The sequence below is a fragment of the Varroa destructor genome, unplaced genomic scaffold (assembly GCF_002443255.2).
Source record: "Varroa destructor unplaced genomic scaffold, Vdes_3.0 BEIS01000005.1, whole genome shotgun sequence".
NCBI classification, from domain to species: Eukaryota; Metazoa; Arthropoda; class Arachnida; order Mesostigmata; family Varroidae; genus Varroa; species Varroa destructor.
Window position 1 is genome coordinate 9,980,045 of NW_019211458.1, and position 26,132 is coordinate 10,006,176.

The 26,132-nt window shown below is 38.8% G+C and overlaps 3 protein-coding genes across 11 annotated transcripts in view; 2 read left to right on the plus strand and 1 right to left on the minus strand.

Annotated features, from left to right (window-relative positions):
* LOC111251610 (mpv17-like protein) overlaps positions 1-2,525 on the plus strand; it is a 24,855-nt gene extending 22,330 nt beyond the window's left edge. The window contains exon 8 of the mRNA XM_086991379.1: positions 1,127-2,525. The gene's annotated coding sequence lies outside the window, so the exon portion shown is untranslated. The remainder of the gene's footprint in view (positions 1-1,126) is intronic.
* LOC111251608 (beta-hexosaminidase subunit beta-like) overlaps positions 1-16,866 on the plus strand; it is an 18,551-nt gene extending 1,685 nt beyond the window's left edge. The window contains exons 2-13 of one of the 2 annotated variants that reach the window (XM_086991354.1): positions 9,554-9,652; positions 9,863-10,229; positions 10,527-10,669; positions 11,449-11,591; positions 11,869-11,990; positions 12,153-12,263; positions 12,707-12,944; positions 13,812-14,004; positions 14,259-14,415; positions 14,626-14,768; positions 15,407-15,550; positions 16,158-16,866. In XM_086991354.1, the coding sequence (XP_086847480.1) occupies positions 9,633-9,652; positions 9,863-10,229; positions 10,527-10,669; positions 11,449-11,591; positions 11,869-11,990; positions 12,153-12,263; positions 12,707-12,944; positions 13,812-14,004; positions 14,259-14,415; positions 14,626-14,768; positions 15,407-15,550; positions 16,158-16,338 (1,962 nt within the window). In that variant the 5' untranslated portion in view covers positions 9,554-9,632 and the 3' untranslated portion in view covers positions 16,339-16,866. The remainder of the gene's footprint in view (positions 1-9,553; positions 9,653-9,862; positions 10,230-10,526; positions 10,670-11,448; positions 11,592-11,868; positions 11,991-12,152; positions 12,264-12,706; positions 12,945-13,811; positions 14,005-14,258; positions 14,416-14,625; positions 14,769-15,406; positions 15,551-16,157) is intronic. The other variant, XM_086991355.1, reaches the window with a different exon arrangement.
* Positions 16,858-26,132, minus strand: part of LOC111251609 (trypsin-1-like) — a 43,575-nt gene continuing 34,300 nt past the window's right edge. For all 8 annotated transcript variants that reach the window (XM_086991357.1, XM_022808326.2, XM_022808321.2 and 5 more), the window contains 4 exons: positions 22,094-22,170; positions 21,300-21,400; positions 19,507-19,819; positions 16,858-19,149 (listed from right to left, as the gene is read on the minus strand). In XM_086991357.1, the coding sequence (XP_086847483.1) occupies positions 18,706-19,149; positions 19,507-19,819; positions 21,300-21,400; positions 22,094-22,170 (935 nt within the window). In that variant the 3' untranslated portion in view covers positions 16,858-18,705. The remainder of the gene's footprint in view (positions 19,150-19,506; positions 19,820-21,299; positions 21,401-22,093; positions 22,171-26,132) is intronic.

Consider the following 26,132-nt stretch of genomic DNA (forward strand, 5'->3'; position numbering starts at 1 on the left):
TGGATAGCATTCCCCATTACCGTGCTTTCGCCATTTACCTGAGTGAGGTCGTGCTGTTTTTGAATTTAATGCACTTTGAATAGTGCTTTCTGCTTCCTCCTGACTGAAAGAGTCCTCAAAAGGCGACGAAGGGCGACACAGGCATTGAACACGTATGCGATAGATCTGTCGTGATTTTTTTCCACACACATCTTCTGCCCTTCAAGAAAATACTAGATTTTTGGCTAGGATATTCTGCCTCACTCATCCCTTAACACCAGCTCCGCTCCGGTTGACCATGAGCTATTTCTTCAACCTATATAGGCCAATACGTCGACAGCATGGGTACCGTTTCTCTGTGCCGAAGCGTTATGAACTTGTCAAAACGTTGGGTAAACATAGCTAAAAGTTAGAATTAACGTATCCTTCGATGATTATTTATAGATGAAAAAATTAGGTCAAATTTATGGGTTTACCTAATGCTTTTTTCATAGTCTTCGTTTAGTCGCTCGATATGGACCAGTCCTCAGAATCAACACTTCGGTATAGCATAGCGGGCTTGCCCCCACTAGGGATCTACCTGAAACGGGTCTTTCTGAATTCATCTAGGGGTATCCCTTAATCCTCTACAGTAATTAGTTTTGCGAACCCTGAAGTTTAAACCTGATAGATACATGCTTATTTGTGTCATGCTTACCATGGAAAGGCAGTTCAAGAGATGCACATTAGCCAGCCAAACGTAAGGGTACAAATGTTTATAAACCATAAATAGCATTGACTTGCCATTACGAAAATGTTTTGTAACCAGCTCTACCATTACCATGAAGAAGTGGATTTTGCATAGACTGTAAATATACCTGCATAACAAAGGCCAAATAGGATGGTCTATGAGAACGCCATGCTTCTATGTTCAATTGTAATTGGCGCAAGATACTAGACAAATTCTATGGATTTCATTCGTGTGCCGGTATGTCCTGATTTTGGAATCGGTAAATCTAATCATCAAGCTAGCGTATTCTCCCAAAAAAACGTTATATAAATCAAACGTTGCGTTCATAAGACTTTGCTCAAGTGAAATAGTATCTAATTAAATATTCATTTACCTCATGTTGGATATTTGCAGTAACCACGAATTAAATTATTTTAGCAACTCACGGCAACCACGCGCCTGCTACATCCAGTCCGCGCCTGTGAAAAGTCCTGCAGCTTTACTACAGTCACCAAACGTTTTCCCGTAGTGTAGCAGTTTACGCCACACACAGGACGCCACACACAGGAGCTGGATTGTCTATGATGGTTTTGAAAAAGGAGAATTCTCTGAGAGTGGCGAAAGGAGTGAAAGTAGCACTTCCCCTTAAGTGAAGAGACTTTCATATCTATTTGTTCCCTGGGGCTCTAGCCAATAGAAATAATTCGTCATAGAAGAGCGAGGATAAAACTGCTTGAGGAACAAGGTCTTATCTTTTTCGAAAGCACCGGCCGCCACAAACCGCATAATGTTGTAAAGATGGAGGCTGTCAAAGGCGCCACAGAAAGAGCTGCAAACGTTTTTTTGGCTGTTGCAGTCCACGTCAAAAACGCTTCTGAAGGATTGCTACAGAAGAACGTTTTGGAATCAATTCAAAGAAAGAAAATGCCGCTGTATTTACTCAGGGCTATCTTTCGATATCTTCAAATCAGACTGCGCAGGTTGAATGATAGTGGCGTCGCCAAGGGTCCTCCCTTAGGCCCGTTACTATGGTATCTTACTTACGACGATATCTTTAAGCTAGTTGACCTCCCGCAAGAAGTAGACTTGCTTGCATACGTAGATGGCTTAGCAGTCAAGACCAGAATCGTACACTTAAACCAGTGGAACCAATTAAATTTTGACGTAAGTTACTGAACGGAAAACGACCCGACTCTAGCCCTGACTGACAGGGAAAGACTTACTTGTTGGAAAGAAAAAATCAAGTTAGTTAGTCCTTTCTTTAATGTCGAAGAGATTGAAATAGCAAAATACGTGGTTGTATACCTCGACTCACGAGTAAAGGGCATCCTCCTGCATCCAACAACGTGTGGCAAGAACTATTGAGGTGAAAAGGAAACTTGCTAGGACAATGCCAAACATTTATGAGCCAAATAAAAAGAAATGCAAACTCAGCGATGTCCATCGCTGAGCCTGCGCTTTAGGAATGCCAGACTCATAGGTGGCTCAACAGGCCCGGACGTAATTTAGCTACCACATCACCCAGTTTTTGGTATTGCATAGGAACCTTCCCAGCTACAACACACAGAATGGGTAAGGCATCTTCGCCGATATGAACCCACAGTAGGAAGCGGTTCCGAAGCTGGCGTATGGCCGGAGCACTGAACGAAAGCTCAGACACGCAGTGAGCGCGGCCTCAACGGCCTGGTTTGCAGTACGTTTGCAAAAAGGCCGAATGATGGCACCGAGGTTGGCCTAACTTAATAAACAAAAAAATTATTCTTACTCTTCTTAAAAACATTAACCGAAACTCTTAAAAGTGAATAAATATATCTAAAATTTTTACGATTAATAAAAATATCTGACAATATTTTTTTCGCAAAAATTTAAAATGTTTTTTTTATTTTGAGAGTAAATAGTTCTATAACTGAACGGAGTTGTATTGGTAGAAAAGGCAACATCAGAGAAAAGAACGACAAAGCATTCGGCAAATTAGACGAGAAAATTGCAGGTAGTCAAGCAAGAGAAGCCGTCTACAAAAGCGATGGGACGTGGTAGACAGATAGGTGAGCACACAAAACGCGGCTACGCAGACCAGGAAGTAGCTGGTATGTGTAAGTAGATTGAGGTAATTTAAGCAATAATAATTATTTAATTGACTGATTATTTAATTGCTCATTTGTACAAACGGATTCTTTATGATCAGGCAACCTCTGTACCGGTCGACTACAGATCGCTTTCATTCTGATTGCTATGTAGCAATGAGTTGTGTCAAATCATAGTTAACGAAATCTCTTAAAACGGCATTCGGAAAACAGATGTTTCCATAGAAGTTGTGAGACGTAAAAGAGCAGAAAGGGCAGTATTTTAATGGCTTGAAACAGTCACATGCTTAGCAGTGACTTCCAAAGGTACAGACGATTCCGGCCATAATCCTAAGGTAGTGCTATAGGCGGGTATCAACGCAGAGCGAGAGAAGGGTAGATATACTACTTTTCACTCAAGAAGACCCCATCAGCTCACTGCTATTCGATTATCCATGGTCAACATTACGATACGGACAAGGCAAATGAGGCTAAAAATGTATCTTAGATAAAGCCTTGATACTCGCAAGTAGCCGAAATCACCTGCAGCAATCTTCAGCAACCCCAGTCTCGTATATTTCCGGTATCGACGTGAAAAAAACATACAGTAAACGAGGTGATTAATTCGAAACGTCTATCACAATTTAATTGAACGGAACTAGAAGATATGTCAGCTGATTGACCTGGTTGGACATTAGACCGATCTTAAATGCGAAAGCATAATTCGGAGTTCTCATAGAACAGAGAGTGGGTAGAGCCACATTGATTGAAAAACCACCAACTCCTTCGCTTCTATGCCGATTTCGTTGATATCCCGGCTTACAGGTTTGTTAAGAAAACGAGCCATCTTTTCATACGTTATTTTTTTTATCCAAACGTTAATTTTTTAAAAAAGGACCGTAGGTATTTACTCCTCGAAATGTTTAGTTATGTTGCCTGCCCGTTAGCAGGTACACCGCTCCTCATCGAATAACGTACGTTAGAAATTTATCATATTATTAGGATAAAACGGCTTAAATTTTCTAATTTTGTGTAAAGAAAAAACTGGCTATAACAAACCACCATATATGGTCATCGAATATGCACCTTATGGTGACCGTGCATTTTTCTCTGAACTGAGGGTTATCCCGAACCAGGCCATCTCTGTGTTACTCTAGTTGTTGATATAAAACATATCGTGGTAAGAATTTCAATAATTAGACATTACTATCAAAACGGAAAACAGTACTTAGCCTATACTAGTGATTACACGATGTTTGGAAAACACATGTACGCAGGTGTATTTACATGTTGTATGTAACTTGTAGAAAAAATAATCTTTGCTTACACAGTATTTAGCCTGTAGGAAAACCTGTGAATAGGCCAACTCGAATCAGCTGGTCCGTTCGGTTCTGATGCTGCCAGAATAAAGAGGCAACAGAATTAGAGTCCGCTTGCCACCGTACACGATCTGTGCTTCGGCGGTCATGACTACACCACTCAATCTAAGTGCCAGCGAACTACAATTCATTGAAGATTCAGAACTGGCACAGTGGTGCACCGCTTACTAGAAGGATGCGTAGACATATATTTTAAATAGGTATGTCTGACCTTCGAACTATCGTATTTTTTTCTGAGTACCTTACAAAGAAGATGCGATCATACATGTTGAAGGCCAAACCTTATTTCTTTGGAATGCTGTTAAGGAAATCTCATGGAATCCAGAATTCCAGCATTTCTTCTTCAAGATTATGCCACCTGATTCTCTAGCCATACGGTGACTTCCGTTCTATTTGCTTAATTTCTGTATCGGTAAAACTTTTTTATTTTACGTAAAATGAATTTCTTTTACTTGAGAGGGCCCTAAACCGCGAGCAGACTAGTGTCCTTACATATTCGTAATTGTTTAATACATTATGCGATACAATGACCTGATTCAATTAAACTAAGCCTTCGATCCCCCGTATGCACACCTTTAATAGCGGCTCAAGTGGTAATAAAACAAATGCTTCCCTATTCATTGGCTAGTCGTTGTTATTAGAATAAATAGCTCTGATGATTCTTAAATGACCGATCTTCTTTCTGCTCATAAACTTTATCTATCTGACTCGCCCGGCTGCTAAAGTCGCTCGGAAGTACTTATCATATTATACTCAATAGTTAATATGTAATATATAATATAGTCGCTAATTAATATATAAGGAGCAAAAGTAGTCATTCGGAGGCAGATTTCTAAAAATAACTCAATTATCGAATTTTACGAACACTTTTACTGTGCTGAAGACTAAAAATGATAGCATAGTTTGTGACGCAATGAGAGCTGATGCTTTGGGGTTATATCTGGCACATGTAGACCCACATGTGCCAGATACACATATAGCACATATAATTGGTTCTAATAAAACCGGGGCCACTCTGTTGAAATTCCCAAATAAACAAAACAGTCTAAAGCAATAAAATTAGTGGTTAAAAAAAGGGTTACCACGATTCTATACCTATATAAAAGTAAAGGCCATAAACGTAACTCTACTTATGGTAGAACAATTTTAATATCGGTGTCAACAGTTAACAGTATTTTAAGGCCGGTAGGCCTGACACTAAACTAGCCATTTTACCTTGTTATAGCTTCAGAAGATCCTTCAATCTGCCATATATGTAATACGTTGCTTTTTTTCTGCGGAGTTTTTTTTAGTTGACTATAATTTTGCAAATCGGATGCCTGTATCGACTGAAAGTTCTAAAAAAGACAGGGTGTAGAAATAGTTCGTATAATTGTCTCTAGGGGGTCCCTTGTGCTGACACCAATAAGTAAGCTGTACGATGTAGCTTACTCTAAACTGTTTCAGAAACAATGAAAACATAATATGATAGATCCCTCTATTGGCCTTTGACCAACGTAGAATAATTGAATAGTAAATATCATCGTCGCTGTTGGGCACCCCAAGTTTGTAAAGAATTATTTTCTATGAGGGACACTGGTGCGTTGACTGAAATCAATGGCTAGGTAATAATAGCGACACACCTGTATGGGGTGATGCTTCTTTCAGTGGACCCGTTAGGGTAAAAATCAAGAGGTGCTTGTGTTGTGTGCTATGGCATCGGGCGCACAGTTATTGGCCTTATCGAACCTAGAATGTCTTCATTATGAGACGAACCATATCTTTTTATTGTACTAATGGCCAAATCAATAAGGGCTATGCTGTTTGGTAATAAATGCGCTCTTCTGCTTCATCCCATTCACGGTTAACCAGTCGCCGTTTATGCCTTGCAGCTGTGCGGGTCTTCTATTACCTGTTAAAAAAGGGCAACGCTTCTGCCCAGGGAAATTAATCTTAACTGTATAACGGAGAGCTCCGTGACGATGCGAAAGCGCCTTAAGGAACTTTCGAACAAATGCGTTCTATGTTTTGTGATACTCCTTCGCTCGTGTACTTCAACCGAATTTGATAGGCTACATTTACTATATGATCCAAATGAAATATGTGCCTGCCACTACAGCTGGCGTCGCGAACGGCGTTTTTCAGCCCTCGAAACAAACATGTATCGGCGCTCGATTTCAAACCCCATGTGTCCCTATGCATCTATAGTATATTATCCCGAACTGTAATTGAAGACAACAGTTCCAACGTTCTAACCTTATCTGTATACAATCCCACTTAGCTTAATTTTTGCTAAACTCGAGTATTTACTGATGGTACTATTGCCGCTAATCTGCGTTACGGCACGTATGTGCACTCGATATGGCCTGAGTAACTTTTTTTTACAAGTAGATTATGTCAGGCGAACCTGCCAAGGGCACAACTGTGTCTCTGATATATGAAACACTCGGTCAGTCTATTTACAAATCTACTCCACTATACATGCAACAGCTTACTTAGCCTCGTTAATGATCCGTACAAATCGGAGAAGAACGTGTCGAAATAAATAGCTGGGTATTTATCTATAGACATAGATTATGTAGATGGATTTACTGTACACATATGTTACGTTTATTCTCTACTGACAAACAATGTGACGACTGCGACAAATTGTGTTGTTTCGGTTACGTTCTATAAAGCGAGCGACACTATCCAAAAAGGTACATTTATACGTACTAAAGCTATAATCGAAATAGATTTATTGGTCCGTTCAAAAGAGTGGCCATTTTCGCTATTGGGTATCGATGTTTGCAAGACAATTCTATGATGGATTATCGCTTATATCAATATTTTATAGCGTATCAAAAGCGAGATATAACTTAGCACTACTACACTATTTCCAAAATATACATAAATTTTGTCAAGGTGTACACATTTGCATGCGATGTACGTAAATGATGATGCCGTGTCCGTGTTTAACATTAACGTCTAGCGATTCTTTTTGCGTCGACATATTGCAATAGAGAAGGGAACAGTGATATATAACAAAGTGAGCTAAATCTTTTTGCGGAAGCTGATGGGATCATCTATGGTGACTGTACATGTACAGCAACTCAGATTGATAAATGGAGATTACTCGTCCGAGCCGAAAATTAACGTATTCGCTTATCTAATCGTTTACTACCGAAAATTGGTTCTATTTTATCCTTTTTTTCTACAAAAGCTTTTGTAGATTCGTTCTAAATGCCAACAAGAAAAAGTAGTCTAAACCTAAAAGACGTTATTTCCTATACAATGATAGTTCAACTTGCTTGTGGAAAGACTCATTGGCGTCTTAACCACTTGAAAACTATTTAATGAAGCTATTACGTAATCTCCGTAAATCTAACCTAAAATCCTAAAATCTAGCGTAGTAAAAGAGGTGGATGTATAGGTAGTTTGATTAGATAGATATTGTGGGCCAGGCTTGGGTTACAAAGTACTTCGAATAAACTACGACTTTTTTTTAATGTGCTTTGCCTTTAAGACTGTGCCTAAGTCAAAACAGTTGTTTCAACGACATTTTCATAATATTTTATGTGCTGGAAATGTAGTCCCTGATAATCATGTTTCCAATATAACTACCATTAATCGTGATGTCAGCTTCAATTCGGGTTTTAAACCACTCATACGCTTGTTTCGAATGTTCTCCTCGCAATTCTGCGAACGCCTTCAGGCACGAGTGAGCGGGTCAACGTTGCTATGTTAAGACTTGTTGGGTTCTCATTCAAGAGAGACATAATGACTAAACTGGTTCAAAGCTGGACTTTTTGGCGGTCGTGCATATTCATTGAACAAGATGCTTCTATTTTCGAACCATCGATCCCGCACAAATCGCCTTGTACGAGCTGGAGCAATATCTTGTTGAGAGGCGCATGGGCTTTTTCAAACACTGGAGCTATCAACGATGGCATCAGCCTATTAGAGGGCATTCGGATAAGCCCCTTAGAGATACGTTCGTCTTTCAGGAAGCAGGATGGTGATACTTCCTTCACTGGACATCACACTGAGGACATGGCAAAGAACATCAAGATCCGGCTGAGAATTGGCTTCTATGCATAAAAGAAGCATTTCCACAATAAAAATAAAAGGAAAAGCAAGGCCTATCGCTTCATCGATTGGGAAGCAAATAACTTCGGGTAAATCTCTTGATTTTATAGATCTCAGAGAGCATCTGTCTGATTTTTCTGACATACGACATGTATTTGAGGTCTTCCTGAGCATCGTATGCTCATTAACATCAAATTTCCTCACTAACGCCCTGATCTGACTAAAAAGAAAGACCATTAGAAATCTATTTTAGGACAGTAGAGATCAATTTTGTCTGCTTCTCCTACAGTTACCAATATTCATTTGCGACGCGGTACACTGTCGATTTGGGGTGCCTAAGAGGTCTGTAGTTTCTTTGGGGGCTCGTTCAGCATACAATTGCTGGCCCTCGCTCAAATGGTCGGTCGTCCTGATAAGCTTGTTGTTCTGTAACAGAAGGAACTGGTTTTGTTATGGTATCAGGAATGGCGGATTGGCGATGCTCGTGGCCACAAATAGTTTACCGAAATTTAAATGGCGCCCCCCTGTACCAACTAGCTATGTAGTTGCCAACCAGGCTCGTCCAGCAGGCAGCTTGTCACACAGCTACAATTTATGCAATGCAAAATTAAACCACTAATTTATAGGTACAAACATTATACTTGAGTTACGTTTTATGAACGTGACTACGTATTTTCTATGTTACTTTGATGCAGAACTGTCTTTGTATAATCGATATATTAAACATTCCATCAGGTAGCGGCCTTGAAGTGTACGTATGCCCAGATGCCCACAGTCACATATTGGCTAAGGAGGTTTAAATATAATTCGTACGATTTGACGCTAAAACGGAGATGCAATTGAGAGATTTATCATTTTGATCAGATGCGCTTCTTTTACGGCTTTGGAAGCGGCGGATATTGTAATACTGAAAGCCACTAAAAATCAAGAGAGTATTACCTTGCTGTTAAATGGAAATAACACAAAAAAACGGTAAGTTTATTCGCGAACTAAACGCACGGGCCTGATTTAGGCTATTATGACGTTAACATGTCGAAGAATGTGTTAACGGGTGATACTTTTTCTAAAAACGGGCCTCAATATACAAATTTTAGGACCATTATTTGTTATTTATGATTTATTCGTTTAACTGATTTATTATTCGAGTTACTACTAAAAGCATTATAAATAATTGATGTATCTTGACTCAAGGGCATCAGGATATCGTAGCTAATATTAAAGAAGGGCACGGTGCTCGAAATACTAAAGCAGACAAAATTGTGTTTGTATTGCGGTTATCAAGATAAAAATTCATGAACCGATACTTAACAAAATGGCCTCAGAGTCATTAGGTCTAGACTTATTTTACAAATTAGTTCGAATTATTTCTATTTCAGTGGGAATAATCTCGGGGGCAGTCGCGGAGCAACAAGGCGACTGAGAATCAGAAACACAATAATCAGATGTACTTTGAAAATGGATGGTTCATTTATGAGGTGATTCTAACATAATAGTTATATTGACTAGAAGCCACTATCGTTTCTTCCAATGATTTTAGCAAGGTTCGTATATTCTAGAGCCAATCACCTGATTGTGCATTGTTTATCATTAAACAATTATATGTTCAAGCAGATTTTCTCGCCTCTTTTTTTGGTGACCATTAACGAGGAGCTTTGGTGATATAAAACTGCTGATGGCGGTGGTAGTGGTCGCGTCGAAAGGGGAATTCCTTTCCCTCAAAACGGGTGTCATGGCTACAACGCGAAAATCGTCGGCGCATTGCCCCTATGGCTGTTCGATCGTGGACTTCGCTACTTCAGCGTCCGAAATCAGCCAGTGGCCGAACGGAAGCAGGTGCGTAGACAGTGCATAGCAAGGTACGGCCCCCTACAGAAAAAGAAGCCAAGAAGGTGTGGAGTCGAACGAACGAACGAACGGGAAAAGGGCAGAGCGAGATCAACTTCATTTTCTAAGATGGAACAGCAACTACTGCGGGCGACAATATTGGGGGTAGTTGCCATTGCATTCGTGTGTGCGCATATAACTTATATCGAAGTACGTCTGCCGCTCGAGGTAAGTCGATGGCCAGCGGAACACCTTGATGCACATTGCTATCAGCAAATTGTTGTTATTTATTCATGATTCATATATAGTAAGCACAAAGGTAAACGAGAAGAAATACTGCTAGTAGCTTGGCTATTTGTAAAAATAGCTTAGGCTCATTGCTACTCTTCCTATAATGTTCGGTTTTGAGTTACACTAATAAACAGCTTGTTAATACCATGCTTGGAAGAAACAGTGTTGAGTTTCGTAAGGCTGCATTTGAACGAACAAATTGAACAGAAGTTTATGCTTTAATACATTCAATAGGGTACCCCCTCACCGCCCGGTTCTCCATGGCCTATGCCGCAAACTTACAAACCTGAACCTAAACAGTTACAAATTAATCCAGACACATTTGATATTCGTTCGGACGAAATCTGCTGTGATGTCATCGAGAAGGCGATCAAAAGGTAATTAAGCCCATACAGTGAACCACATTTAACCGAATCATCGACAATACTTTGTAGAAAAAAGAACAAATTTTATATAAGAATCTCATTGTACACGCGATTGACGGCTAGCCCAGGGACCCCAGTGCCACTAGAGCCAACTGCATCTGTTCAGACCCCATTTACCGTAATTGGTACGCTAGATCTCGTCTATAGGCAGACAATCAAGTGAGTCACTTTTTACAAATTATTGGCTACATATCTCAAAATTTCGCGATCTATCGTGGGAATATTCTTCCGTTGTTCTTTAGAAATTTTAGGCAATAACGCAGCTATCACAACGATTTGTCCATTCCGCCTAATGTATTTCAGGACATTAGATCTGTCATTATTACTACATACCAAAGCAGTGGAATGACGTTTATTAGAAATCATAGTCTAAGTGTAGACGTACCTGCTGCGATCCGTGTCATTGTTATATCCTTCACTACTGCTATATATAGGATCCTTTTAAATGTGACCAAAGCGGCAAATGGCCAATATTCTTTGCTTATAGCAATACATATTTTAAAGGTAAAATGTTTCGGTAATCTGTATTCTATTTCGAGAATATCCAGGCGTATCTGTGATATGATGTAAGTTAAAAAGAGCTCCTCGATACGATCGACACAATTTTTAGGCTAGTGCACTCCGGCAAACTCTGCAACTGCTCAATTTTTTCATTTCGAGAATTTAATTACCATTGTTATTGCCTATCGAAGCGCTCAATTTCGTGTGACCATATTCGATTTTATCCGCAGATATAAGAAGGTAATTTTCCCTTTGAAGCAGTCACCTAAACCAGGGAACTTGCCAAGGCTGAAGGTGCTACACGTTGAGGTCACTGAGTTTAGGAATACAGCCGAAGACTGTGGTTACCCCCGCCACGAAAGCAACGAAAACTGTATGTTAACCCCAATTCGTGGGACAATCGTGAAAGTTCTAAAAAGTTATAGAGTGAATTTTACTGGACAAGTAACTATTTTTTTCGCACGAAGTGAACTACACGGAACTATCACATGTATTTTTCCGGCAGTAATTACTGTGACCCTATTATGATTCTAATACCTAGAACTCTATAAACTCGTTCTGTAGTTAAAATGAATTAAGAAAATTGGATTTAAAATAAAAAAAAATTGAGATGCGCTTAGTTTGTTGAGTTTGTTTTCGTAATTCTACAGACACGTTAGCCGTCAGTGAGAGCACCGGTGTGGCCATTCTGAAGTCAGCCACTGTGTGGGGAGCCTTACGTGGGCTCGAGACGTTCTCACAACTCGTCTACATCGAGGACCAAACCAACAGGGTAGGGTTTGTCCGACTACGCTGACATTTTTCTTTATGTAAATGGAACATCAGTAGAAAATTTACAAAAGCAAAAGTACAAAGCTGGATTTATATGCGTAAACACGTAACTTGTCTTAATTATAATAATAAAGTCTCCTTACATTGCCGCTGTTTCTTTTAGTATCTGATTAACGCAACAATAATTGAGGACTGGCCTCGCTTTAAGTTTCGAGGAATCTTGCTTGATACGTCGAGACACTTCCAACCAGTTAAGATTATCAAACAAAATATGGTTAGTATAAGTTCCAATATTATACAGTACATAGGCAGCCAAAGAGCGTTCGTTCCCACAATTACCGATGTTTGCTTCCAAAAACAGATTTTGAATATTCTCAGTAACTGAATAAAATTATTTATTTTAAAAAAATGAACCTACTTTGTTGTAGGATACAGAGGCTCACAAGGAGCACTCTCTCGGTGCTTTCCTCACCTAAAATCGTCTAGTTTGCAGATTTAGCTCAAAGATCACAGTACCAGGTTTTGGTGTTATTTTTAGACTAGACTTCTTAATTTGTAGTGGCAAATTGTTTCATGCTATCGCAGTTGCTTCTTTTAATCTTCTAATGTCCTAAAAATAAAACACTCTCTAAAAATGTTAACCGTAATACGATGTCTTGACCTTATCCGCTTGCCAGTATATTTACTTGTATTTTCTATCAACTTTTTTTTCGTTAGGATGCAATGGCAATGTCGAAATTTAATGTGTTCCACTGGCATCTTGTCGATGATCAGGCGTGGCCTTATGAGATGAGGGTCTTTCCTAACCTCACCCAAGCTGCGTACCATCCGAGTCAAGTATATTCTCAGCAGGACATTAGAGATCTGATCGAATACGCTCGTGAAAGAGGCATCAGGATTATTCCTGAGATTGATACACCAGGTCACACTCAGGCCATTGGAAAGATCTTCCCAGGTGTGTTTCTTCATTAGTATATTAAGCTATCAATATAAAATATCGAGTAGAAAATAAGCTGCTTATATTTATCTCGGTCAAATCAATTGTAGTATAAGTTAAATGGTTTTTTGCCTAACAACATTAATATTAAAGCTTACATTACCACTTCAATTGACACAGTGAATTTCATTGCTTCAGAATTAAGAGTTCATAAAAACACCTTTGGGAAAACGCCTTAACGATGCTGGAGAGCTTCAAAGCTTCAATTTTTTACGCAAAGCTATATTGCGCTCTAACCTTTACCGATTTTACCGCCTTAACCGATACATTTAGTCTTCTAGCGTTTGTCACCAAGACAGCCCGATTATATAATATCACGTGCAATTCAACTAGACGGACCAATTTCTTAGTAGATATACAGTGAGATACATTAAAATGGCCAAAGGTGATCAAACGAATATATATATATATATAGCAGGATAATATTGCATTGACATTTTACTCAGTATATTAGCCATTAGTAACAAAACAGTATATTAATAACACTGTTTTATTACTAATGGCCATTTTACTGCTGTTCGGACAATGCTTTTGTTTCTAGCGTACATCAGCTGACGCTGCTAACAGATCTATCATCAATAGTGTTGATCCCGTAAGACGTATACACATAGTAAAATAAAAATCTATTCGACCTGACATAGATAGTCGAAATTTGCGGATATTTAACAGAATCATAATTGGACCGGCTTTATTCAATCTATTTACCCGAATCCCTTTGACAAGCAAAATAATAGCGGGCCGTGTAGTGGTTACTTGTGCTTGTAAACTTGTAAAAAGTTTTCCAGTCCATTTTCACAGCCCTACGCGTTTTGTTTTATTTGGCAGCGCTTCTAACCCCCTGCTACGGTAATGGAGGTCGTGGAACACCTCGCTATCCAGATTTTGCAGCTTATGAAATGCTCAATCCCACGCAGGAATACACTTACAACGTTCTTCGCGAGATCTTTAATGAAACTTTTAATACCTTCCCTGATGAATATCTCCATCTTGGCATGGATGAAGTTTACTACAAGTGCTGGTCAGTGTCAAGTGTGTATAGACAAGAGCTCAAGGAAGGACCTATTAGATGAACATCATTTCTAATGTTTCGTTCTACATTTGGCGTAGTTACAATGGAAAGTTTAGTGAACGTAACTGTATAATTCTGCTAAATAGCCTTTCTGGATTAAAAGGACAGGCCATTTATACACGCGTATTTAAAAAATCTTAAGAATATGCTGATTCGTGTGTGCACGGGAATCGCTGAACATGTCTTTTATCATTGCGTTTCAGGGAGTCGAGCCCTGAAATTGCTGAGTTCATGAAACAACATAATTTTAAGGAAGTGTCACAGGTGGAACAGCATTATGTCAGGACAACCCTACATAATGTCAGGAAACTCGGTGCTAAGTACATGATCTGGCAGGACCCCATAGACAATGGGGTGGAGGTGAGTTAGTTTTAGACTAGAGAATGGTACTGATCTACACATCGAAACTATAGAGCGCCACCCACTGGGTCTAAACCTCTGGTTTGTCCTATGCTCATAAAGACATTGCTTTGCCACGCGTATAGGCCAATTAACTAGATAGTACATATTTCGTCGAATACTATTTAAAATGAAAGCTCAACTATTGTGACGATAATTATTATCAAAAAGGCGGCGTCGGATACTCTGATCGGCCTCTGGAAGGATGTCAGTCTGGACTCGAAGCTACGTCCATGGAGACATTACATGAAAGACATGGTCAAACACGGCTATCAAATTGTGCTCTCAGCACCCTGGTATCTCAACTATATCAGGTATATCGTCCTTTAGTATTTGTCGTATTAAGTTAAACATAATCAAAGCATTTAATAAGCATAATTGAAACGCTCTTAATTACTCTGTCTATTCTAGATGAGCAAAAAGCCACCTTTAAAGCTGTACGTACTTTAGGTAATTCAATGACCTCAGCCTTAGGCGTCCACCGTTCGGTAATATTTTTGCCATTCATTTTCAATGTATTACTAATTAATAATGACTCAGTTGCCATTTTTAGTGATAATCAAGCAAGCTTGTATCACAAAGAGGAATCTTTCAGGTACAGGCATAGTAGTGCCAGTTGTTTTGTATACTGTACATAAACATTTCCAAAATATAATTACTTAACAAGTCACAATTTTTCTTTTATTATCGGACATTATCACAATTATCGGACACCTTGTTTAATTTCAACAATGATAAAGACGAATGCATCGGTCCCTTAGGAAAGCTCCAGCCGTTTCTACAAGCCAAACTCTAAAGTGGTGAAATAGTAGGACAATTACTACCTATTCGTTCCGTTTCTAGAGCCGACAATGATGCTATAATTCATTGATACGTGCCTTTAACTCGCACACATATATGAATTTAATTTTCTTTACTTAGATAGTTACTATTTGACGTTCTGACTGTGTAGTTACGGACAAGATTGGCAGAAGTACTACGAAGTAGAACCCAGCGATTTCGAAGGTACTGAAGCCGAAAAAAACCTACTTACCGGTGGTGAAGCCTGCATGTGGACCGAATACGTTGACGCAACGAATTTGATCTCACGCCTATGGTAGGTTGAATTGAAATGTTTTTTTTTTTGTAACCCTTACGCATGCTTCACATCGTGAAACTCTGATAAACTTAGGTTTTGGATAAAAATCGTTTAATTTAAAACAGTTCACTGATATTAGTACGGCATTAAGAGAATGGTGATCAGCTTTCTACAAGAAACCGTGGTCGGTAATATATATATATATATATATAGTTTGTTTCAAGGTTTTGCTATAGGTAGAAATATCGGTAGAAACAGTCTGACCTTGCGAGAAAAAATTGGGGGGACTTTTATATTTCTTTAACCCTGTGATAAAATCTAGAAGAGAATGCCTGTTCTATATGGCTCTAATGAGAAGAATATGCAAAGAAGTTTTTCTCGAGTGATTTTAGAAACCGGGTAGAAGTCAATCATCTTTTATAAACAACTCATCATCAAAAATTACTTCCCTATCAAATAGTACGAGTATATCGAACAGGTAGCTTTGACGGCTCCCCACTTCCCTGCCACCTCCGAGCTGGCACATGTGCTATCAAGAATACCTATTGTAATCACTATATTTAGAGGTAGGCAATTAAGTGCAAAAGCCTTAGCAAGCTATAACCTGCCTTCTTGTAAATTGCAGGCCCCGCGCGAGTGCCGTAGGTGAGAGACTCTGGTCGGCAGCTTCAGTGAACAAAACAAAAGATGCGGCTTTTCGTCTTGACGAACTACGCTGTCGAATGATTCGTCGAGGAATTCCAGCGGCTCCAATCCTTAACGGCTATTGCGGAGCGTACGACTGGGACGTGAACAGAGTGTCGTAGAATAGAGAGCCAGTATCACGTCATAGGTATGAACGTTTAATGCAGCTGTTCATGATGAAACAAGTCAGTGAACACAAGGACTCATCGGCATGCACACAGAGATCAAAATACCCAGTTTCTTGTGATTTCATTCGGGAGTACTCAGGCCAGAAACGCATACGCCGTATATAAATGTTACCTAAAGTCGAGTTCAGAAAGGCATGACAGCAAATGTTGCTTTTCCACTAATTTAATCGTGACAATGTATAATAAGGATTTTGTACGATGAGCCACACTGTTAAGAGAAATTATTTCATTAATTATTGTATACTTGTATAGCTGTCAATCTTCTTTTGGTTTTTTTTTTTTGCATTTTGTCTATTTTCACTTCCGTTTATATACGTAACTGTGCTTGATGAACGTAAACAGAAATGGTGGTAGGGTGGATAGTAAAGCCTTTTTTGTAGTGAAAAACCCTGGCCTGCTCAGGCCCTTTGAAACAATGTATTTTTCTCGAACATAAATAAACAAAGACTGCTATATATCTCCTTTAGTGGCTTTTTCATTTATTATCAAATAATAGTTCGCAGTATTTTACATGTCATCAATTTTAACCATTTGTATACAAAGCATAATACAGTAAAACGTCGCGTAGTTATTATCATATCTTCAATAGGTATCTATGGGCCGTTGTTTTAGTATATATTTCCTATTACAGATTTTATCGACACTATTGTTAATAATAATAATAATGAAAGTGAACGCCGCCATGCCATTTTCTCCAGTCCCTTAGATGCTTTTCTTCCTTGGGACCTTGCCCAACCCATTTTGTCCTCACAAGGTAAACGAAGGATCATTATTTCGTAATCTGCCTACAGAGAGCCGTCCGCGAAAGCACATGAATAAGTTAGTGAGGCTAACATATCGCCGGATGGCAGAGACTTGAAAAAATAAGACTTTATAGTGCCTTCATTCGTCCTGTACCGCAATTATAGAAAAAAAAAAAAAAAAAAGACAAATTAACCAAAGTACATCGTTCTGGTTTTTGGAATAACAGTGCCATCATTGTTAACTAATTACTTAGTCATTCACTCATCTATCCATCCATCCGAACAGATGTCATCGTCACATCGAATATCCGACAGCCGTACTCAACAAATGGCTTAGTGTCTCATAATTCAGGTAACAGCAGAGTAATAGATATCGACTGACGAATGATCTATTACTCTACATTTGAAGAATGTTCTCCATCAGGTAACATCCATCAGGCCAATAAAAAAATAACATAAATATGTAAACATTTTAAAAATATACAAACATAAGGAAATAATGAGCAACACGTGCCTTTTTCTTTCAGTTTAAATTGATCTGTAGCTTATTTCTTATCATATATACAACTATACAGCTTCGATTCGGTATTTACTGCTACATTCTAAATACGTCTGTGCTTGTATATAAATATACATTGTACACCTCTATTGCTATTGCGAAAATCTTGATACGAAAGGTACAAGAGCTGAGAGGCCTCCTTTGTTTTTCGGTTGTCATTTACACATCCCGCTCGCTCGAGCCAACAAGGTTAGGTAACGCATATCTGCTTTGAGATAAATCTTTCAGTATAAGGTTGAAAGCGCCGTTCGGCGAGACAAGTAACTATTATTTGAAAAAAAAAAAGAATCGTCATGGCCACATTTTACCGTCAGCAAATTACAGAACCATTGGTCAAATAAGGCCGACTGCAACAGATAAGAACAAACTACAAATGTCGCATCGGAACTGAAGTTTGATTTTTTTTTCTCGATTTTGTAAATTTAATTATAGTTTTGTCTCAACTCACACTTTTCTTATGAACATTTCCGTTACGAAGTATATAATCAGCTCGTAGGCACTCGTTGTTCAGCCGGCCCTTTTACATAATCGTTTAAATTCGCGTTGTATAACCCGCGTAATCGTATTAAAAAAGCTAAGAGAAACCATTTTAGTACGTAAGTGCATTCTTAACAATTCCTAAGTTTCATAGTAATGATTATTACTATTATTTTACTGTTTATTTTCTACATAATGCTCATAAAAAAAAACTTGACAATAATATATCTTCCATTCGCTTGTTCTTGTTTCCTTTACCTGGCTCGGTAACCCGGTTTGCTTTCTGTTAAAAGTCCCGTTACGCCGTTGTAATCAAAATTTGACTGAGTTTATTTTACTGACGCTCCTATGCTTTTTATCACGTATCCTACTTTATCCACTTCATAAATACCACAGGTAGCTCGTTGGCACCTCTTGCCAGAAAAAGCTACGCTCGTCCCCGTTCTTTTTCTCGATACCCGCCCCCGTTTATTTCTTGATTCTTACAGAATGTCTTCCATGGCTGTTTTCTAATTAGAATCTCTATCTCCTTCGTACTGAGGCGGCTACTGATATAGCAGAAGAGCTAGACGATTGCTCCTGTTTGTCGCCACCATTATCAGCGGCTTTAACGTCCTTTTCTCTTTGCTGTTCAGTTTTGCTAACAGCTGTATTGGTGACCGCGGGATTGATAGTGAGAAGATCGCCTTTGTTTTTACGATTGATATAAATCTCGACCCAGTCAACGTACTCAGACACCCTTGTATAGACGCCCGGCAAATTAGGTAGCGCACACTGGACACCCCATGACACCAGGCCAATAAGTTGGGCTCGGCCGTTTTTCTTTAGAACGAGAGGGCCCCCAGAATCTCCTTGACAGGAATCCCGACCTCCGTCCTTGTAGCCGGCGCAAAGCATTGTATTAAATATTTGTTCTCGTCGACCTTTCTCCTTGAACCATGATCTACAGACCTCGTTGTCTATCACCTGCATCATCCGAAATTGAATGGCATTATTATCCTATCCTATCCTATCCTATCCGATCCTATTGAATTATCTAAATACGAGCGGACAATCATAACTACAGAATGGAAACACCTAAGACTCTATATATTTCCTAAAATAAGTGAGATTAGTTTTTTCTTGCAACTATCTGTACTTATCTGTATCCATAGAATTAAGAACGACGACGGCGCATTCGAACAATGAGGCGCAATAAGTACTAGTGTACCCTAGTCCAAGAATGTTGTTCTTATAAAATCTCTTCTTGACTATTATTAAAAACTTATGCTTAAATCAACAAATAAGCCGTGTCTTATCAATATAGAGTTGTGAATTACAAACCTGAACGTCGACCTTCTGCAATGAGCTGGGCATATACGATTGGCCGTACTTTACTCGACCCCAGCCTGCCACGGTGGCCAGCTCACCCGTAAAATTTGCTCCTTTTTCCGGAAGACAGATGGGAATTATGTGCTCTCGGTAGATAACCGGCTGAGCCAATTCTAACAAAGCGATGTCGTTGACGAAATTCCGCCTATCGAATCCTTCGTTAACAATCTTTCGCCGGACCGTGTATTCTTCGTGAGGATAACGTTCAGTCGTGTCGCGGATATTGTGCTCACCCAGACGCACACGCAGGTTTGATGCTGGCGTTCTGTAAACAATTACACGGATATGCGCCTTTGTTGTTAATCGTCGACGCACATGCCCTAGCGAGTTTAAAAATTGGCATACGAGTAACATTGCATTTCAATACCGAATATGTCATTTAGCAACAAAGTATGGGGTTGATGCACAACGATGGTTAGTCTATCAACGAGAAATAGACTTCAAAGGAGACCTTGTTGTCTTGGCAGACATATGTGGCTTCTTTTGTATTTTCTGTGCAACTTAACCTGTTAGAACTTCATACGTGATAGAAATTGCTGAACGATCGTTGATCGTATGTACTTAGTTTGTAGAGTATAGATAGATATAGACACTAAACATTTATTCTACAGAAACAGTGACAGCATAAATTCGCCATTTTAAAGTATAAGTTTGTTGGCACTGCTTAATCCACAGTTTGAAAACTATCACTGCACCCCTATGTGCTCTGGACTGCTTTCGGAGTACTAAAATCATATTATAGCTAGAACTGGAGCCTTTCTGTCCTAAAATAATCGGTGTCCTATTTTCAGATAGCTTTAGAATTAAAAAAACAGTGAGCCATTTGTCATGCTTCATCAACACAATTCTGCTCGAATTCGCTGAAACAAACCTTCACACTACTAATGTAGTTTAACTTTTCTAATTACTCTTTCTTTTAACTTTCATATCACAAACGGATTCCATTGCACAAACAGATCTGCCTTGGTACCCGCATGCAGCTCATGCTTTCCTGAACAACCCGTCGCATACCCTTAAAGATTCTGTGACTACCCACAAATTCTAACTCAGTAGGCCTTTTACTCTGTAATTCGAAGCATATTTATCACAAAAACAGTATCATGTTCATCTTAAAGCCACTCACAATAAAATTATTCAATCAATCAAAAGACAGGATCTCTGTTCTGGATCTCCCTATGATGTTCCCTCTATGAAGCGAGAAACTTGATGGACCTGTTCTGTTATTTTTTTTGTCTACCAAACATGGCTTCGTCTTTCATCAGTGCTAGTCAGTATAATAATCCGACCTATGTTTTTATTAAGATGTCCCAATTGGATGCTATAATGTCCTTTGGTCTTTTGCTAGTTCTCTGACATCGCAAGCAGCACGATCTCGCTCCGTTCAAACACATATACATACAGGCATTACACGAAGTTTTTATAAGTCAACGCAAAATGAAGATGTTTGATTCTCACTGAAAACGCGTAAAAAGTGGCCAAAAAAATTTATATCCAATAATAATACAGTAGCAAGCCACATGCATCTCAAAGCTTTTATAACTCGAACCAGCACAGAAAAAAAAAAACATCTTACAATATTTTTATATGCATTTCTTGATTTATACGCTAATCTATAAATACGCGTTTTTTAGGTCGTATGTAAATATAATAATAGTAACAATAGAGAACTGAGTTCTGCTCTAGCTTTGCGTCGCTGTAAATATGTTTATTGCACCTGAGTAAACAGTTTTCGAGATAGATCTCACCTGTCTACGCAATGCGCGGCCGTAAGAACCCATTTATCATTAATCAGAGCACCTCCACATGATATTTTCTGTGACAAGAAACTCCGTTTTACTATGGCCGCCTAAAATTTGAATAAAGCTTTTCGGTTAGGTTCTTAGATGGGCATATTATAAATTATACATATTGTCTAGATATATAGGTTCGAAGTTGAAAAATCAGGAACTAGCTGTTCATTTACTTAACGTTCCGATCGCATATCATCTAATCATAGAAATACGTTGAGTATAGATAAACTAAAAATATTCATTTAAGGTAAACCAGAAGGCCACAACGGATCCACGCTTTATGATTACGTGCGAGAAAATTACGGGTAATATCGAACATTTTTAGGAAAAGTGACCACGTTCTTAGGGACAATAGCGTTGAATATTTTTTTTTTGAAAATTTTATTTAATATGCCAATGTTTATAATTAGGTTGTTAATTTACATTAGTTAGCTAAGTGGAAAATATGACTGCTTCTACCATGTTGCTTCTAGATCGTAGAAGCTGCGTAGTCAAACGTTGCTGTCCAGAGTCGGACTATTTTGACCGGTGTGTGTAGGGGTTATACCCTCAAAGGCAGGTCACGGAATTGTTTGAGTTTGTGCTAAACGGGATTTTCATAAGCTATGATTCATAAACACAACACCGTTTCACGTGCGTGGACTCGGGAAGCAGAAGATAAGCAGGTAATATGTAAAAATGTAATAAAAAATAAATAAAATGTAAGCTAATGAATTAAATAAGGTTTATGGCTGTTCCGTTTCACCAACCTGCCAAGGTTGATGGCCAAATTTAGCGGATACACCTCCAACGACTTTAGCGTCTCGCATATAAGTTCGTCCACATACTGAAATAGTACAATAAAATTAAGCAAAGATAAAAGTCGGTTATTATATTGCTGAACGCAATCAATCAATGGAAATTATGATCGAACTGTGTTCAGGGTCTTCACAAGATCTTGCACGTTATTTGATGAGTTTGACAAAAAGAAGAATTCGTACAAAGCTAACAGAATAGTATTTAGTTATATCGCTGAAGGGTTTATTTGTCTTTCTGTTTAGTAATATTTCATATATAATAATATTTCAATTTACATAAAATGTTTTGTTCTAATGAAAATTCACGTTTTTTTTCGCCCGTATACAACTGTACATATATGCATCGAATAAAATTCTATTGCGTTAACGGTGGGTTTAGTGAATACAATGTTTGAAAACAGTTTTTTTCATTTTAACAAATAAGATGCAAGGAATGAAATATTTTATATATATATATATATATATATATATATATATATATATATATATATGGAATAACCAATAAAATAATAACACACGAATTGAAGATCTTTCAAGATATCTCCCATATCGAGCTGAAGATTCCTCCGACCCTGCCTGTCACAGTAGGACTCCAACGATATTTGAACGATCCGAAGCTGTAATGTATATCATATTGTCTCTAGATGGATCTGCATTTTAATATGCTGTACCATTGTGTACAGCGATGCTCGTTCCATTAAGTCCGCTAGGTTAATGGAATTATTAATGATAATAATTAATTTGGTTAATGGAAGCCAGCTCTACTTTTGCTTCAGGACGTATATTGGCTCGTTCGATGTAAGCTATTTCGAATGCCTAGAAATATCTTGGGAAACTCAGCAGGCTGTAACAAATATTTTTTTAATATGTATCTACCTTGACGTCATCTTTGAGCATAGAATAGAAATTGGCCGCCGACAACGTCACGCCGATGAACGTCATCAATGGCTGTATTCTGAGAACGCTGCCATTAGAAAAACAATATTATAAGTTTAGTATTTATATGCCTATGATTGTTTTTTCAGGAATATCATTATCACGCCAACCGTCAAGTTCCCCCGTTCATTCTAGCGACAACGAACGAAGACTCAGTTAGCAGTACTTAAATGGTTTAGAAGTACTTGCAGCGAACGCGCCTGATCCCAAAACTCATTGGCTTTATTGCGTTAATTCAGCGCATAAACACTCTAACTATCGGATAAAATAAGCAAGAAATTCGCAGTGATTTAATCGGCTAATTCTTTTTTATATAGTTATATTAAACGTAAAAAAGCCGCTGCTGTAAGCATACAGTTAATAAAAGTAACTTTTTTTTAATGTATCTATATTGTATCTCAGTGCAGGTTCACGTCAGAAGTCCAAATCCCCCATCGGCTATGATAGACGTTGATGTATGTTCGTTGTTAAACACGATAATGTTCATTTTGTCTTCATCTCTGCCTGATCACCTGCCGTCAAATAACAAAGCGCTTTTTTATTACTGTTTAGAAATTTATCATTATTTGTTTTCAATGAAACGTCTTGCTTTTCGAGGAGCGGCGAGAACTCAAAATAGAGAGGAATGATGGTGCCCGCCATAACCCAGTTGGTGATGAACCTAATTTAAATTGCACCTGCTCAATATGCATATCGTCGCAGGACTGAAACATTGCGTAAATAATACGGCGACTACTCAAGACACGTCTATCTATCTCCAGATGGAAAAAGATAAATAGGAGCCATTGCGCCATGAAGTTGAAGATTGTCGTCAAGAGCTACACACATTTAAAACTAATTTGAATACAGTTTGAGAAAAAGTAACCCTTGTCATACTTGCTCCTGATTTTATTATAAAAAGAAAAAAAAAAACAAAAACGCACTGTGCTCGAGTCACTCAATGGTCAGTGTGTTCACAAGGCACAGAAACGTAAATCCCGAGTCGGCGATTTTACTCTCAGAAGAACCTTCTCAGACGATTTAGTAGGAAGCTTTTGTGTTTCTATCACACGTATAGTTGCGCAAAATGATTGTTGTCTTCAGAAGAGGTACGAATACCTTTGTTGTTTGTTTAACGTAAGCCTAATGGCACGAAAACTGATTCAGCTACGAATTGTCGCCAGCTAGTGATACTCTATCTAGATAAATCGCGAGACGTTCCCTGCGTCCCTAATCGCACTGATATTGTACAGCACCCCATTTACACCTCGAGTCAAAATCATTAATAACTATAGACACTTTTGTAGCAAACGGATCTCACTTATTGCAACTCAGTGGCAGAATTTCAATTCAGCATTAGTAGTGGCAATTAGTGCCTTGGCAAAAAAACAATTGTTTCTCATCCAGTAAAATAGATGCTAAAAAATTCTGATTGTTATTCGTTTTCTGCGGTGAATCGGAGACCGGCTGAGTCGACAATACAAACGGTTCACACGTATACGCTTTAATCTATAGCGATCTCCGTATCAATTATATTCATTGTACCTGTTACGTATTTTTAGTTACGACTAGTTGTATAGGTCCCATGTAGACGTATGTGCTGATGGGCGTGCACGTGTGCATTTATATGGTGCCCTTCCATGGCATAAAATCATGTTCTCGGTCTGAGTCTGAAGCAGATCAGTAAGTGCAAGATGCCATTGGATGGCCGTGCTCAGTGGTACACGTCACGCTCTGCCTTTTCGCCTAATCAGTTAATGTGGGAAAGCCTAAATATGGTTGTCGAACTGATCGTGATGCAATGTAAGCTTCTGTAATGATAGCGGATCGATTTTACGGGCGCTTCCGCGTTAGCCCGCCGTCGAGTTCGTTCGCGGCCAAGCAGATGGCGTTACTTTCACCGGATGCGTCACATACAAATGCTTCAAGTGTGTGCTTTGACTAAAAAGGCGTTAATAGCGCGTTTGGTCTCAACGTGATCACTTATTACGCGTCCATCGTGCCTTATATCAAACATGCAGCAGGACATACAACGAAACCGCAGCCTCGGATGAATGAACGGTTGAGGACGAATTTCGGCAGCCCTTATATTGACCATAAATGAAATATAAAGTCTAGCTTGAATAAGAATAAACCCAATGTAATACTAGTCAGATCAGAATTCTCACAAAGATCAGCATACCGAGTCACATGTGACCTAACCTATTTTAATTTCTATCACGTCTCATCAAAACAATTACGGTTTATTCAAATTTAATGTTTTTTTTTAATTTGGTAAATTTCTTTTTTACCTACTATGGTTGCCTTAAACTATCTACGGTCAAATCGGCAATTTAAATGTCGAACGATTTTCTGCATACATACATACATTATCGCACGCAGGCGCACTTTTCCACTTCGGATACAGTTTTTGAAAGAAAGGCAAACCTGACTTGAAAACAAAACTCATCTGCAACACGGGGGTACCGCAAATGTTATAAAAAAGCAATATTCGTGAATGCCGAGAACATAACAACAAGCTAAAAATGTGTAGTCCGTTCAAAGGCTAGATGAGTCTACTTTTACATGGAATCGCACGCTCTCGCTCAGATCTAGAACAAGAGACAAACTCGATTGAGACGATTCGTTTTTGCGGCAGAGCACAATGGCTTTCTACAGCTTCAATGAGTTGCATTCTTAACGTCCTGTCAGCATGGTTCCAGCTCAACGATGAACGCTAGGTATTTAAATCATCATCAATAGTCCTTGCAGACTTCGGAGACCACGTACTTTGATAGTCTGTATGTTATTGCAGTCACTATAACATTACGTTTAGGTGATATTTTGCTTACTCTGAGTACTCGATTACCTAGCAAAGACATACTGCGATAGCCTTCGACCCAATGAATAGTTTAAGTTTCGTTCGAAAATTTTCCGATTGTCGTAATCCTACGTTGCGTGTCCTGATCTGTTCCTAATAAAAATAAACACCCTATGTAACATCACCCTATGTAACACTTCATCTGATTGATTGTTTGTACGTTCCGATGTTCCCTCCTGCCCGGGCAGGCGGAACCTAACTAACCCTACTTCGATA